Below are 14,811 nucleotides of genomic sequence, written 5' to 3' on the forward strand. Positions count from 1 at the left end.
TTAGTCCAAATTTTCTGAAAAGACACAATCACTTTATATGATGAACAGATTGAATTTAGGCTGTTATTCACATTTATAAACAGAAGGTTAACCGAACTTGCTTGACACGTGAGAACAAACCTCATTGCTGCATAACACACAAGAATGAACCTCATTGGTTCTTGTGGAAGCTCAAATGTGCTGCGTAACACGAGAATGAACCTCATTGGTTCTTGCTGAAGATCAGATGTGCTGCATAACAAACAAGAAGGAACCTCATTGGTTCTTGCAAAAGCTCAAATGTGCTGCGTAACAAACAAGAATGAACCTCATTGGTTCTTGCAGAAGCTCAAACGTGCTGCGTAACACACAAGAATGAATCTCATCGGTTCTTGCGGAAGCTCAAACGTGCTGCGTAACACAAGAATGAACCTCATTGGTTCAGAAGCTCAAATATGCTGCGTAACGCACAGGATTGAACCTCATTGGTTCTTGCTGAAGATCAAACGTGCTGCGTAACACGAGAATGAACCTCATTGGTTCAGAAGCTCAAATATGCTGCGTAACACACAAGAATGAACCTCATTGGTTCTTGCTGAAGCTCAAATGTGCTGCGTAACACACGAGAATGAACCTCATTGGTTCTTGCAGAAGCTCTATGACTATGAAAATCACAGCCAAACAGAAGTGTGTGGGTGGAGTCTCTCTGCAAGCACAATGCACTGGCAAGGTACATAATCAAACTCGTTTTTAATGTTATTAAAAATACATACAGAGTGACTGAAACAGTCTTTTTCAGAGAATACACTTGTTTGTTCAGAATGAAACTGAGAGTTTGAAAGTTCTTCTTTCCTTTCATTTATTTTCAACATCTGAGGTGATTTATCCATTATCGCTTTCAGAATGATAATGATATTCAAACACGCATAACATTCTTTTAGTATTAAATAAAGCACATAATTAATATCTGAGATTATCGTTGTCATACCTTGACGTCGCTGCTGGAAGAACAAGATACAGAGTTTTGTTGTGTGGTGAACTATGCCAATTAATAACCACATAGCAACTAACCAGAACACCCTAACAAGCACACATAGCAATGCCCTGGCAACCAACCACCAGTAAGTGTAACTAAATAAATAAATATATAATAGTGCGATGTCCCTCATGTGTTTGTTTGCATATCTGTCTGATTGTATAAATATAAGCAGAGGGATTCAGGGGTGAAACTGCTGGCCATCACAGAAAATAGCAGTTTTATTAGATAATACATTGGACGCCATGTCTCTTCGCTTTGGTATGCAGTTTATGTATCTTGGAGGCAGTCATAAAACGTTGTGTCACTGTGTTATCGCCTCCATCACTAAATATACACACTTGTGTTTACCAGTCCACTTGGGTCGACCCGTGAGGGCGGTGAGCTTTGCTTTGGTGGGACAGTATTTTCATGAACAAATCACTTTCAATACTTTTGCAGTTTTGGCTCAGTATCGACAAGACATCAAAAACTCTGCTGTTCTGGTTGAAGAATATGTCTAATGATGTACATTCCTAAAGGAGTAGTTCACCCAAAAATGAAAAATGCTGTAATCATTAATCGCGTTGTTCCAAACCCATATGAATTTAAAGAATGTTACAGTGACAAATTAGTCCTGTGCATCATACAGTGTTATTGTATGACTTTAGAAGATTTGAAATATATTAAACATAAGTCATATGGACTATTGGGCCTTGTAATTTTTCAGTCAATGTATGGACATAGAGCAGCATAAACATCTCTGCTAAACATCTCCTTTTGCCTTAAAGTAAAAAAGTAATATGGGTTTGGAACGACATTACATGATGGCACAGTATACATTTTTGGGTGAAAAAACTGACGCATGAGGACTCCTCATCTTAAAGTAGGTCAGGATCAGATCAAGATCTATCATCTGATTGGCTGCAAATGATATTTGTGACACATTCCATCAGTTTTACTCATCTGAAGACTCTCCTTTTCTCTGTCAGTTCCTGTTGTTTTTTTTTTTTTTTTGACATTTTTAATGACATTTAGGAACTGTTTTGGTATTTATCGTTTGGAGAACAGCGTGCAAACCTGCAAACTAATGTCAGTGACAGACCAATTACGGTATGTAAAGATCTTGGTCAGTTATTATTTTGGCGAGCAATGCCAAAAGTAGGTTTTCTTGGCTTACCTTAAACAGAGAGGCAGTTACCCCATTAATCTAGAGAAAGAATTGACAAAATTATTCAAGAACATGCTTTGACTGCAAAAACAAAATGATATGCTGAAGATGGTTATTCAAAACACGTGACTGTTTCTTTGTTTTGTGAACTCATCACAGTGAAGAATAATAAATAGCTTTGCTACACGCACAGACATACTACTTCCCAAAATATGGTTTCTTATTTGAACACACGTGATGGCATTATTAGTCACATCATAGCATTTCAGTTTTTATGATATATGATTTTATGATACAGAATTACTATTGGGCCTAACTTCCTAACATATTTTGCTCGAGGCCGGTTTATATTGATTAATTATTTCAGATGACCTCTAGAAGTAGTTCAGATCAGTGTTGTGTTGAACCTGTTGAAAACAGTATTTCATTTTTGTGAATTTTTACAAATACATATTTTTTTTCAGCGATCAGTTGTGGATCTTCTGATTTCAGGGTAAATTTAAGAATTGAATGAATCAAAATGCAGCAACAATTTCCTCATCTTATAATAAAGAATGTGTAATAAAGATTTTAAGAAAAACAAAACAAAACAAAAAAAAAAACCGATAACATCCGTAAACATCCATGGTGTAGAAATTCATGCACAGATCTGACAGGCCTATGACTCAGAATTGCTCAGTTTCCATATAATAGTGACTCGCTTGCTTGCATTTTTTTGCCGTTAAGTTGTCATTTCTGCAGCACTTAAGCGCCGCCCACAGTGGAAACTCATCAGTCCAAAATTCTGCTCTACATAACTGTATATTAAACATCAGATTGGTACGTTCAGACACGTTCTGATTGGCTGTGATTTTGTCACGTGCAGAACAAACACATTTCTTCTCACTGGAAGCTTGTTGTGTCGTGTCTGGCTAAGACACAATGTAAATGATAACCTTTCACAAACTGTTTGTGCAGTTTAATCTTTATGCCAACTATATTTCACCCAGATTGTCATCATCTCAGGACAATGTTTGCATATTCGACCAGTCAGTTATTCAGACCAGGATCATTTAAAAATCATGATGGGGAAAGTCAGCATTTATTTTTTTTTTTATAGTTTATTATTGCGTATTATTATTATTATTAGTAGTAGTAGTAGTAGTAGTAGTAGTAGTATATACAACCCCAAATCAAGAAAAGTTGGGACATTTTTTAAAACGCAATATAATCAAGAATCTGTGATTTGTTAATTGACTTGCTATTATTACATTTATTCCGAAACTATAAAATATTAAAGTCGGCATGAAACGGATGTTGTGATAGACTTTTTTCTCCCCTATTGTGACGTATATCTGAGTGAAACTGCTTCTCGAACAAGAACAAATGTAGGGCGGGGCTTGATTTTGTCCATGGTGAATTGATTGGATGGTTGTGGTTTGCTATTGGTGGATCTCATGTGAGTGACAAGTTGCCCCACCCTTGCACCAGTAAACCCATCATCAGAGAAGTATAAATACTGAAGTATTCCATAACAAATAAGAATTGTCATGGTGGCTTTAAGCATAAAAGAGTCATGAAGTTCATTCCTCAAATTCTGAGAACTCTATGATGACTGGTCCAGGTAATCTCGAATAAACTGGTTCAGTCTGGCATTGTTCTGTGATCTGAATAACTGAGAATGTCCAGTGTTCTCACTTACACTACGCCACCTTTTCCTGTTTATGTGAAATGAGTCTTTGTCAACTCCACTGAGTTCTTCTGCGTCTGAATTTCCCAGAAATCTCTCTCCTGCACAAAACCCTCTTAAGTTGAACCTTATTTCCCCCCACAGATAATGATCGAGTTTTGTGCTGGAGGTGCAGTCGATGCCACCATGTTAGGTAAGACCTATATCATCATACTTCTTCCTCTCATGTTCTTATTTTTATAAAGGCCCCCTACAGCTTCCTTTTGATGATCTTGGTTATTAGCGCATGGGTAAGTAGGTAAACTCCCTTTTTACAGCAGTTTAAACAGGATATTGCATTATTTTAGATGTTTTATGAACAAGCCAGTCAAGGTCACTCAGAGTTCATAGCCTTTGGTTACATCACTTTGCCTCTTAAACTAGAGTTTTATAGATTATAAAGAGATCACGCTGTAGACTATTATATTATATTATATTATATTATATTATATATTAACAATTTCTATTTTTGAGTTTTTGACATTATGAGATTCATTCACTTGGTTCTCTGATCTGAAGAGTTCGATGTTTGTTTTTGTCTTTAGAGCTGGACAAGGGTCTTCAAGAACCTCAGATCCGGGTGATCTGTAAACAGATGTTGGAGGCTCTTCAGTACCTCCACAGCATGAAGATCATCCACAGAGACCTAAAGGCTGGAAACATTCTCCTCACACTGGATGGAGACATCAAGCTAGGTTTGTATATGAACAGTCAGACTGATTATCCGATTTCAGTCAGCAGCAGTTTAAAGTCAGGTGCGATAGTCTTTTTTTCCTATTGTGACGTACACTTCTTGAACAAGAAAAGAATGTAGGACGGGACTTGATTTTGTCCATGGGGAATTGGTGGATTGATTGGATTGTCTGGCCCTCGTGCCAGTAAACACATCATCAGAGAAGAGATGTCACTGAAAACATACAAACATAGCGCTGATAGAAAGAAACAAAAAGTGCCACACTCGGTCTCATTTGCGCTATGCAAAAACACACCTGGAAGACTGGAATGTGCTATGGTCTGATGAGACCATAATTGACATTTTTGGACTGAACTCCAGGTGCTATGTTTGGTGAAAAGCAAACACAGCACACCACTGAAAACACACCATACCTACTGTGGAGCATGGTGGTGGCAGCATTATGTTGTGGGGGTGTTTCTCTTCAGCGGGGACTGGGCGATTGCTCAGGATTGAAGGGAAAATGGATGCTGCCAAGTACATCCAAATTCTTGAGGAAAACCTGCATCCCTCTGCTAGACAGCTGAAGATGGGCAGGTCATTCACCTTCCAACACGACAATGATCCTAATCATACCACCAAAAGAACATTGCAATGGCATAAGGATAGGAAGGTGAATGTCCTTGAGTGGCCGAGTCAGAGCCCTGACTTAAATCCCATAGAAAATCTGTGGATGGACTTGTCCATTGCCGCTCACCATGGAATTTGACTGAACTTGAGCAGTTCTGCAAGGAAGAATGGGCAAATATTCCCCAATCTAGGTGTGAAAAGCTACTGCAGACATATCCAAAAAGATTAATGGCTGTAATTAAAGCAAAAGATGGCTCTACGAAGTATTAAATCAGGTGACTGATGACTTTTCCAACCCTGTTATTCTAATTTTTTAGTTTTCTATTATTTTCAGAACTCTTGGTTTTTCTTTCATTACTTTGATGTTGTAAGGCAAAATTTGTAAATAAAGCTGGAAAAGTTTTTTCAATCCAATTGAGCATCCTACAGATGCTCAATTGGATTGATATTTGGGGAATTTGGAGGCCAGGACAACACCTTGAACTCTTCATCATGTTCCTCAAACCATTCCTGAACAATGTGTGCAGTGTGGCAGGAGCATTATCCTGCTGAAAGAGGTGTTATGAATTGGTTAAACCCCTACTCAAAGAGAATGAAACTCTCCGTAACAATTAACAGGGATCCTATTAAAAAGATCCCTTGAGTCCCGCTCTCACTCCCAGAACTTTACAACAACAAAACACTTTTAAAGTGCAAGGAAAATGAATTTATTAAACAAGAATAAAGAGCAACATAAACTTTTGGAGGGGTAAAAGCCAAAACAAATAACAAGAAGCAAAACTAACATTTACAAAATAACCTGGAAAACAGATTACAAAGAAAGTACAAAAACTTCCCTCCCTGCTAACATAAACAGGAGAAAACTAACAAAACAAACAGGCACCCACCTCCCCCTACCATGCTCCAAACAATGGTCTGGAAGAGAGAAGCAGAACGTAACAATAATAAATCACAACTTAGTAGTTCACTTAATTTAACAGGTTGCAACAAATATCTCGTATACCAATGTCTCACGAAATCACAGTAGAAACTAACACAGAGGAAGACATGAGAGCAGGGAGCCGATGTTTCCATCATCCTGGAGGCTTAAATACAGCTGCAGTCACTCCTGTCACCAATCAGATCCATCCATGAATCAGCTCCACCTGTGAGCAGTAACAGTGAAGAGACAAGAAAGGGAAAAACACACGAAGGAAAAGAACCTACACACACAATATGCATCTTTCCAAACAACCCTCAAGTAAATAGCCTTTCGTAACAGAGGCCACTTCCACCAGGAAACACCATTGTCCTGAAGGGGTGTACCTGGTCTGCAACAATGATTAGGTAGGTGTCACGTGTTAAATTTGCCGGACCTAGGGTTTTCCCAGCAGAACATTGTCCAGTGCATCACACTCCCTCCACCGGCTTGTCGTTATCCCACAGTGATCCGGTGCCATCACTTCTTCAGGTATACGGCACACATGTACACGGCCGTCCACGTAATGTAAAAGAAAACGGGACTCATTGGACCAGGCAACCATCTTCCACTGATCTATGATCCAGTTCTGATGCTCACGTGCCCATTGTAGGCACTTTCAACAGTGGACAGGGGTCATCATAGACACCATACGCTACATAGCCCCATACGCAACAGAGTGCAATGCATTATGTGTTGTAACACATTCCTCCCATAACCATCAGTGACATTTTGTGTGACTTGTGCCACAGCAGACCTTCTCTTGGCTCAGACCAGACAGGATAGCCTATGTTGCCCTCATGTTTCGATGAGCCTTGGGCACTCAACACCCGATCCCTCCTCAGATCCCTACTCTGACCCAGTCACCTTGACATAACAATTTGGTCCTTGTCAAAGACACTCAGATCTCAGATATTCCTGCTTATTTCTCCCACATCCAACACCTTGATTACAAGAACTGATGGTTTGATTACCATCTAATCTACACAGACCTTGCTTGTTAGCCTTGTTAGAAGATGATCAACCATATTCATTTCACCTGTGACTGGTCATAATGTTTTGGCTCATCAGTGTGTGTGTGTGTGTGTGTGTGTGTATATATATATATATATATATATATATATATATATATATATACACTATTACTGCTGCCTGTCTATAACAGCATTTGCAGCGGCTGTAATGGCTTAAAATGCTGTTCACTAGGCAGCTCACTAGGTTTTGTAACAGAGCTGAAGTGTGACCTTTGGTTGAGTGTAGTGTCTTGTGTCTGTGCTATTAAATCACAAAAGATCTCTTACTAATTCTTTTGACCTCTCTCACACCCTTGAACACACACACACACACACACACAATCTAAATTTCCCTGAAACCCTGCATTGTATTGTTGTAGGTTGTGTTGAAAAGTACCACAGTTTGCCAAGAGCTGACTTATAATATTTCATTACACTTCTCTACTCAAGTCTCATTGGATTTAGCAATTCAATGAGAGAATTATTTCCTCTGAATGCTGCTGAACATGTAACCGAATGTGGCTTCATTGTGTGTTGGTTAATGGTACCCCGAAATGCCAGGCCAATAGATACTAGAATATCTGGCCTTTACCACTTCCTGAGAGAGAAACTTTAAACATGCTCATGTGATAGAGATGCTGGTCCTCCAAACATCAGATTGTCCTCCACACAAGTCATCTGTCATAGCTGACACATAAATGTGTATCCAATCCATGCATATGCTAACTGGTCAGTTAATCTTTTTTTCTCTATCCTTACTGGGAAAATCAGTAAGCAGCAATGTGGAACATAATATACAGAAAAAACTGTTTAGCATTTAATTGATCAAAAATGCAGTCAAAACACAAATATTATAAATTATTATTAGTATTTGAAATAACAAAACAATAAAAATATAATATATGAATTATTATATAAATATGATAATAAAATATGTAAATATATTCTACTATTAATAACAATAACTGTAATTTTTGATTTATTTATCAAAAGTGACTGTAAAACATGTATAATGTTACAAAAGTTTTCTGTTTAATTTCAGTGCTGGCCTTTTGAACTTTCTATTTATCAAAGAATCACAGCTTCCACAAAAATATTAAACAGCACAGTTTTTTTTCAGCATTGTCGTCAACGCATTTAGCGTTTTAGAGGTTGTAATGTGACAATTTTGAAACTGGGAAATCCTCGTGTAATTCAACATCTCTGATTTTTTTGTTACAGCGGATTTTGGAGTTTCTGCAAAAAACACCAAAACTCTCCAAAGGCGAGACTCTTTCATTGGGACTCCATATTGGTAAGTGCTAAAAATTCACTGTTTAATCACTTTGGGCAAAAACATATTGGGCAAGCGCAGTTAGTGCTGCTTAAGATTGATCGAATCTCCTTTGTAAGATTCACTTACAGTCAGTCACATGACTGCAGACACATCAACCCGATCACTTTATTTAGCATTCATGTTAACACTGTATTGGAATCAGTCAAAAATGATTTATCGCGGTTTTAGGGTCACGGTTTTGGTATGGTTCGGTACATGTTCAGGGGAAAAAGGACTACTTCAAATAAAAATAAAGAAAATAAGAACAAAAATAAACTACAAGCAACGGCACAAATAAATAAAAGAGTGCAAAAATATGAAAAAAAAAAACAAAAAAACATTGCTTTTCAGGTTTTTCAGGTATCTAACAGTAGTTTTCAGGTACAGAAAGTAATCAAATGTAAAATAACATTGCATATAAACTTCACTGTATAAATTAAATGAAGATTAATCATTATTAAAGCTAAAAGCTATTCAGTCAAGAGCAGTTAGTGATTTCTTTGTCTTTTGTTTGATTAACATTAAAAATACACACGCAGGAATATTAGGCTGCTGTCACTTTAAGACATAACGCACAATACTGATACACATGTTGTCTTTCTCGACTGTTTACGTTCACTTAAGACATAACCTGCTATGTTTGCGCACAGATTCTCTTTCGCATTTACTTGCTCTTAAATGTTTTAATTGGCAAGGTTTAAATGAGTTTAGTTTAAACACAGATAGCAACGTGTGCTGTTCATGTCTCACCTGCGCTCGCACGCTATCAGCACCCGGGTGATGACGATGTAAATGAAACTTTGTTCAATACTCCTATTGAACAAAGTTTACAAAGAGTGACTGTTTTGTCCACGCTTTTTGATCATCACTGTTGTAACGTATTGGGAAGTCAGAATGCATATCCATCGACAGAAACATACATTAGCCTAACTCTGTCTGTCTGTTTTACTCGTTATTTTTATCAAACCATATATAGATGCATCAGATTTAAGATGAACCGCGGTGCAAGTGCGTGCTGAACCATGGGTGAAGAACGGTATGGTTCGAATTTTTTACCGAGATCTATTACACCCCTAGTAGCTACTGACACAGTCAAAACGTGCAATGCAATTTTCAGTCAATGACTCCGGCCCTTCAAACGGGCCAAAACAAAACATTGATTTTCAGGCGAATTTCTTCGGTTGTCAACCTTGCAGTGCATCACTACAATATGTAATTATATTAAATATAATTAGAATGAATAATTACAGGTTTTGTGAGTTTATTACCATAAAGGTAATATAAATATGCTAATAGAGGTCTTGTCATACCCCACAGGACCTTAAAGCAATCATTAACTAGAGTTCAGTTTCAGAGTTCTGATATAAAATATCTGTCCTACCTTTGTCCTTCCTTTGAGTACACACAGGAGCTAGTTGATACTAACGTCTCCTTATCTGACTCATGAACAAACTTTATCAGTTTTATCAGTGGCTTGTAGTAAATTTTTTTTTTTTAGTCACTGGCTAAATATCTGCAGTCATTTAAAGGATTAGGTCACTTAAAAATTCAAATTTCCTGATAATTTACTCACCCCCATGTCATCCAAGATGTTTACGTCTTTCCGTTTCAGTCGGAAAGAAATTAAGGTTTCTGAGGAAAACATTCCAGGATTTCCACTGGGGTTCAACGGGTTGAAGGTCCAAATGTCAGTTTCAGTGCAGCTTCAAAGAGCTCTACACGATCCCAGACGAGGAATAAGAGTCTTATCTAGAGAAACCATCGGTCATTTCTAAAAAAATAAAAATTATATACTTTTTAACTACAAATGCTCATCTTGCACTGCTCTGCGATGCGCCACGCATTACGTAATCACGTTGGAAAGATCACGCATGACGTAGTCGGAAGTATCAATCCAGTGTCTACAAAGAGAACGTGCAAAGACTAAGTCAAATGGCCTTTACAAAAAAAGGTAAAACAACAATGTGGGACGATTTTGAAGTTAAAGGAGAAAATGAGATGGAGTTTTTCGCAATACCGCGGTACTTCTGCCTACGTCACGCATGACCTTTCCAACATGATTACGTAATGTGTAGCACATCGCAGAGCAGTGCAAGACGAGCATTTGTGGTTATAAAGTATATCATTTTTATTTTTTTTAGAAAATGACCGATGTTTTCTCTAGATAAGACCCTTATTCCTCGTCTGGGATCGTGTAGAGCTCTTTGAAGCTGCACTGAAACTGACATTTGGACCTTCAACCCGTTGAACCCCAGTGGAAATCCTGGAATGTTTTCCTCAGAAACCTTAATTTCTTTTCGACTGAAAAGGAAAGACGTAAACATCTTGGATGACATGGGGGAGAGTAAATTATTCAGGAAATTTTAATTCTGAAGTGAACTAATCATTTAAGATGTGTTTCCTTACTGGGAATGTATGTGAAACCTTTCATCATGGTCTAACTGGCTCTACTGTGGCTCATTCCTGATGTACCTGCTCTGATATTTCCTGTATGTTCAGGATGGCTCCAGAGGTTGTGATGTGTGAGACCATGAAGGACGCTCCATACGACTATAAAGCTGACATCTGGTCACTGGGCATCACGCTGATAGAGCTGGCTCAGATAGAGCCGCCCCACCATGAGCTGAACCCCATGAGGGTCCTGCTAAAAATTGCCAAGTCTGACCCACCCACCCTGGAACAGCCTGCCAAGTGGTAAGCCACAAATCCAGGGGGCATGGGAGTGACCGCTCAAGATTTTAGTCACCGACTTCATCAGTATAAGATTCCTTCCAAAGATGGGCTGTTCTCTGAGAATAGTTGTGGCTTTTTTGTTAGATTTATAGCTTTTGACATTTCTAGAATATGACTGAATGTTGAAAAGGAATGGCCATCGAATGTTATTTTATCACAGTATCATCATTACACATTAAGAGATTGTATACCCCTCTTGGGGCGAATGTTTAAGTGTTTTGTATATTTTAGGTCAATGGAATTTAACGATTTCCTGAAAAAAGCATTGGACAGAAACCCCGAGATGAGGCCAACGGCTGCTCAGCTTCTAGAAGTAAGGAATTTCACACATACACTTGTCATAAGTCTATATACATTATATTATAGTCACGTGAAGCTTAATGTAAAGGCATTTCAAGACGGTATGTTCAAACGCACATGCGTGAAGGAAACCACAGCAGAATGTCTTATCAAGGCTTTTGTTGCTTCCTGTCCCACTGGATAAAGGCAATTACAGCAATTTGCACTCTTCCTTTAGGATATTTCTTCACCTCCACCCCATCAGAAAAGAGGAACTGAACAATTAAGGAGTTTACAAAATGAAAAACATGTACAGTAGATGTGCTGTGTTGAAAAAAGCCCAGGATAATTCAGAACTTGCTTCAAAAATGGACACTCACCAAACGCTCTTTGAGTGGACTTTGGCGAAATGGCCTTTGGTGACACTTGCCCGTGATTAGAAACTGCAACACAGTAGTTTACATCGAATTGTCAGAACGATGATCTGACCATAGATAATGTTAGTGATACGAGCGATTCAAGTCAATGACAGATGGATCATGTCACAACTCGCAAAGCTTTTCGCTCACTGGACGATTTACTTTTGTAATACTTTCAAAAATATGTAATATGAAACACCCATATTTATTATTATAACATTTAATAAAATATTTGTAATTCCTAGATAAAATGCAATTAATTTGTGGCTGGTAAATTCTTTCTCCGTTGGGAATTGGTAAAATGCTTATTTTGGACACCTGCCACTGAATATAAAGTAACCTCACTCTTCTCTTCTGATATCACTCTCGCTTCTGGGTGTTTCATATTACATATTAATTTAATGCTCTGCTGCATACAAAGCAACCTGAAAGACCAGGTGGTTGATGAAGGTGAAGAAGGCAACATTGATATGCAGTAGATCCTATCCTGCGTTGTATGCTAAGTTCATATATCACTGTTTTATCCTGAGTGGCAGACATTACCGCAAAGTCAAAGTCTTTATCGGCTAGTCTGTAGTTTAAAACGGTCATCGAAACCAAGGTGGAGGTCAAGAGATCTTAAAATACCTGAAATAGAACCGCATCTTACTCATTTTTGGCCATCATATCTATGTTCAGACACAAGGGCTTCTTTTATACAGAGTCTCAACAGTTTCTCAAAAATGTCTTCAATTCAGTTTGATTAATTTAAGGTCATAAAATATATTTATCATATAAGCAAAATTCAATATCGACCCTCTAATTTGTATGTAGTGAAAAATTTATATATTACATAAAACATAAAACTTATAGTTACCCTGTTCATGTTTAGAAGAATTTTTAAGTCAAAGACTCTGAGATCCATGATTTATTCTGTATAGACACAGTATTAATTTTATTTGTGCAGGTCTTAAAAAAAGTCTTACATTTGATTTTTAAAAAAATCTTGTTTCATAGGCAGTGTATAAATAGTATATGCTGTTATATTATAATTTTTTTTCATGGGAATCAAACCCATGACCTTGCAACTAGCACCAAGCTCTACTCATTTTGTGCATGTAGTGTTCCTGTATCTTAGCTACTATCCAAGCAACAGTGACATACTATTTTTTATGAACTATGAATTGGGATGCTCTGTTTCTAACCTCTCATACAATCGCTGCAGGCTTTCTTCATTAGCTGTCGTTTTTGACTGTCAGTAAGTTGCGGTCATCGGTGAGAGTAATTGATATTGCTGGCTGTATGTTTTTAACGCTTGACTCCCCCTCACATACGCTCGGCAGCTGGGACACTTCAATTAAACAAGGTGCAACTCAGCTGAATAATAGATGAGAGCAGCGTTTCTCTCCATTACACTGGTGCTTTCACAGGTCAGCTCAAGTCCTCCGCATCTAACTCCACTGATCTACTAATTGAACCCCAGACTCTCTGAAGAACATTTTTTGTTTTAATGAACTGCCATTTTTGCTGATTGCAGGAGTATTTCAAGTAAAATAACATGCTTAGACAAGTACCACAACAGTGTGAGAGTTCAACGACTGGCGTTTCAGTCCAAAACACAAATATTTGACTAAATATAAGAGATAATCCACAGCTAGCTCTGCATCAAAGGATTTTAATGCATGACGCGGAGTGCATTCAAATCATTTAAAGGGGTTCTTGATTATGATTTGACTTTTTTAACTTTAGTTAGTGTGTAATGTTGCTGTTTGAGCATAAACAACATCTGCAAAGTTACGACGCTCAAAGTTCAATACAAAGGGAGATATTTTCTTCTACAGAAATTGCTTTTTAAGGACTACAACAAATGGCTGGTAGGGACTACAACAAACTTCTTCTTGGGTTGGTGACATCATGAACCCTAAAATTTACATAAACCCCGCCACCGAGAACACACAACAAAGGGGGTGAGGCCATGTTGGGCTGCTTTAAAGAAGAGGAAGAGTTGTTGTAGTAGAGTGTTGTTGACATGCCGTCATTTTACGCCGGACTGCTTCACAAACGAGGGTCAATCCAACGCTGGATTTGCACAAAAGATTAACATGACGGCACATGCTAGTCGATGAGTTGAATCAACTCCACAGCAACTACATAAATTTATCCACTAACCATTCAGAAACGTCCAGTTTCATTCTAAAAGTTCTTCCTGAGTCTCTCCATCAGTGTCGACTCCGGTTTGAACAATGTAAGGCTGAACACCGTTACTGACAATCCTCATTTTGGCTGCGTGAGATTCTCCAGCTTTGTTGTTGTTGAGCGACTGAAGCGTGAGCTGTTAAAGCTCCGCCCTCTTCTGGAAAGGGGGCCGGGAGCAGCAGCTCATTTGCATTTAAGGGGACACACACAAAAACGGCGTGTTAAAACTTGTTAAATTATAAAATATTAACGAATCTCAGGGGTTTTGCTGACAGAAGAGTTTTCTGAAGGATGCCTGAACTACAAATTAGAATGTGATAATTATTTTCAAATCAGCTGAAAATAATTGACTCAAACCGAATGGCCAAATTTCAGATATAAATACTTGCTCTGTCAATTTAATTTGATTGTGATTCTTTACTGCTACTTTGATTCAGTTTGAGCCAACCACGACAGTCTGATACAAGTTTTAGTGATGGTTCTCTTGAGTCAAAAGATAACTGAAACTGAAATGAATTAATCTCACAATTTCTATTCTCAGGCTCATATAGTTTAATGTGCATGCTTCTTAAAGGAATAGTGCACCAAAAACATGCATTTTGTCATCATTTAATCACCCTCATGTTGTTCCAAACACGTGTGAGTTTATTTCTTCTGTTAAACTCAAAAGAAGTTATTTTGAAGAATGTTGGTAATCAAACAGTTGACGGAAGCCATTGACTTCCATAGTATTTTTTTTTTTC

At 37.9% G+C, this 14,811-nt stretch overlaps 1 protein-coding gene across 2 annotated transcripts in view; it reads left to right on the forward strand.

Annotated features, from left to right (window-relative positions):
• stk10 (serine/threonine kinase 10) overlaps window positions 1-14,811 on the forward strand; it is a 57,232-nt gene that overhangs the window by 23,387 nt on the left and 19,034 nt on the right. For both annotated transcript variants that reach the window (XM_051877310.1, XM_051877311.1), the window contains exons 3-7: window positions 3,979-4,027; window positions 4,419-4,568; window positions 8,369-8,441; window positions 10,962-11,156; window positions 11,427-11,508. In XM_051877310.1, the coding sequence (XP_051733270.1) occupies window positions 3,979-4,027; window positions 4,419-4,568; window positions 8,369-8,441; window positions 10,962-11,156; window positions 11,427-11,508 (549 nt within the window). The remainder of the gene's footprint in view (window positions 1-3,978; window positions 4,028-4,418; window positions 4,569-8,368; window positions 8,442-10,961; window positions 11,157-11,426; window positions 11,509-14,811) is intronic.

The sequence above is a fragment of the Ctenopharyngodon idella genome, chromosome 21 (assembly GCF_019924925.1).
Source record: "Ctenopharyngodon idella isolate HZGC_01 chromosome 21, HZGC01, whole genome shotgun sequence".
NCBI classification, from domain to species: Eukaryota; Metazoa; Chordata; class Actinopteri; order Cypriniformes; family Xenocyprididae; genus Ctenopharyngodon; species Ctenopharyngodon idella.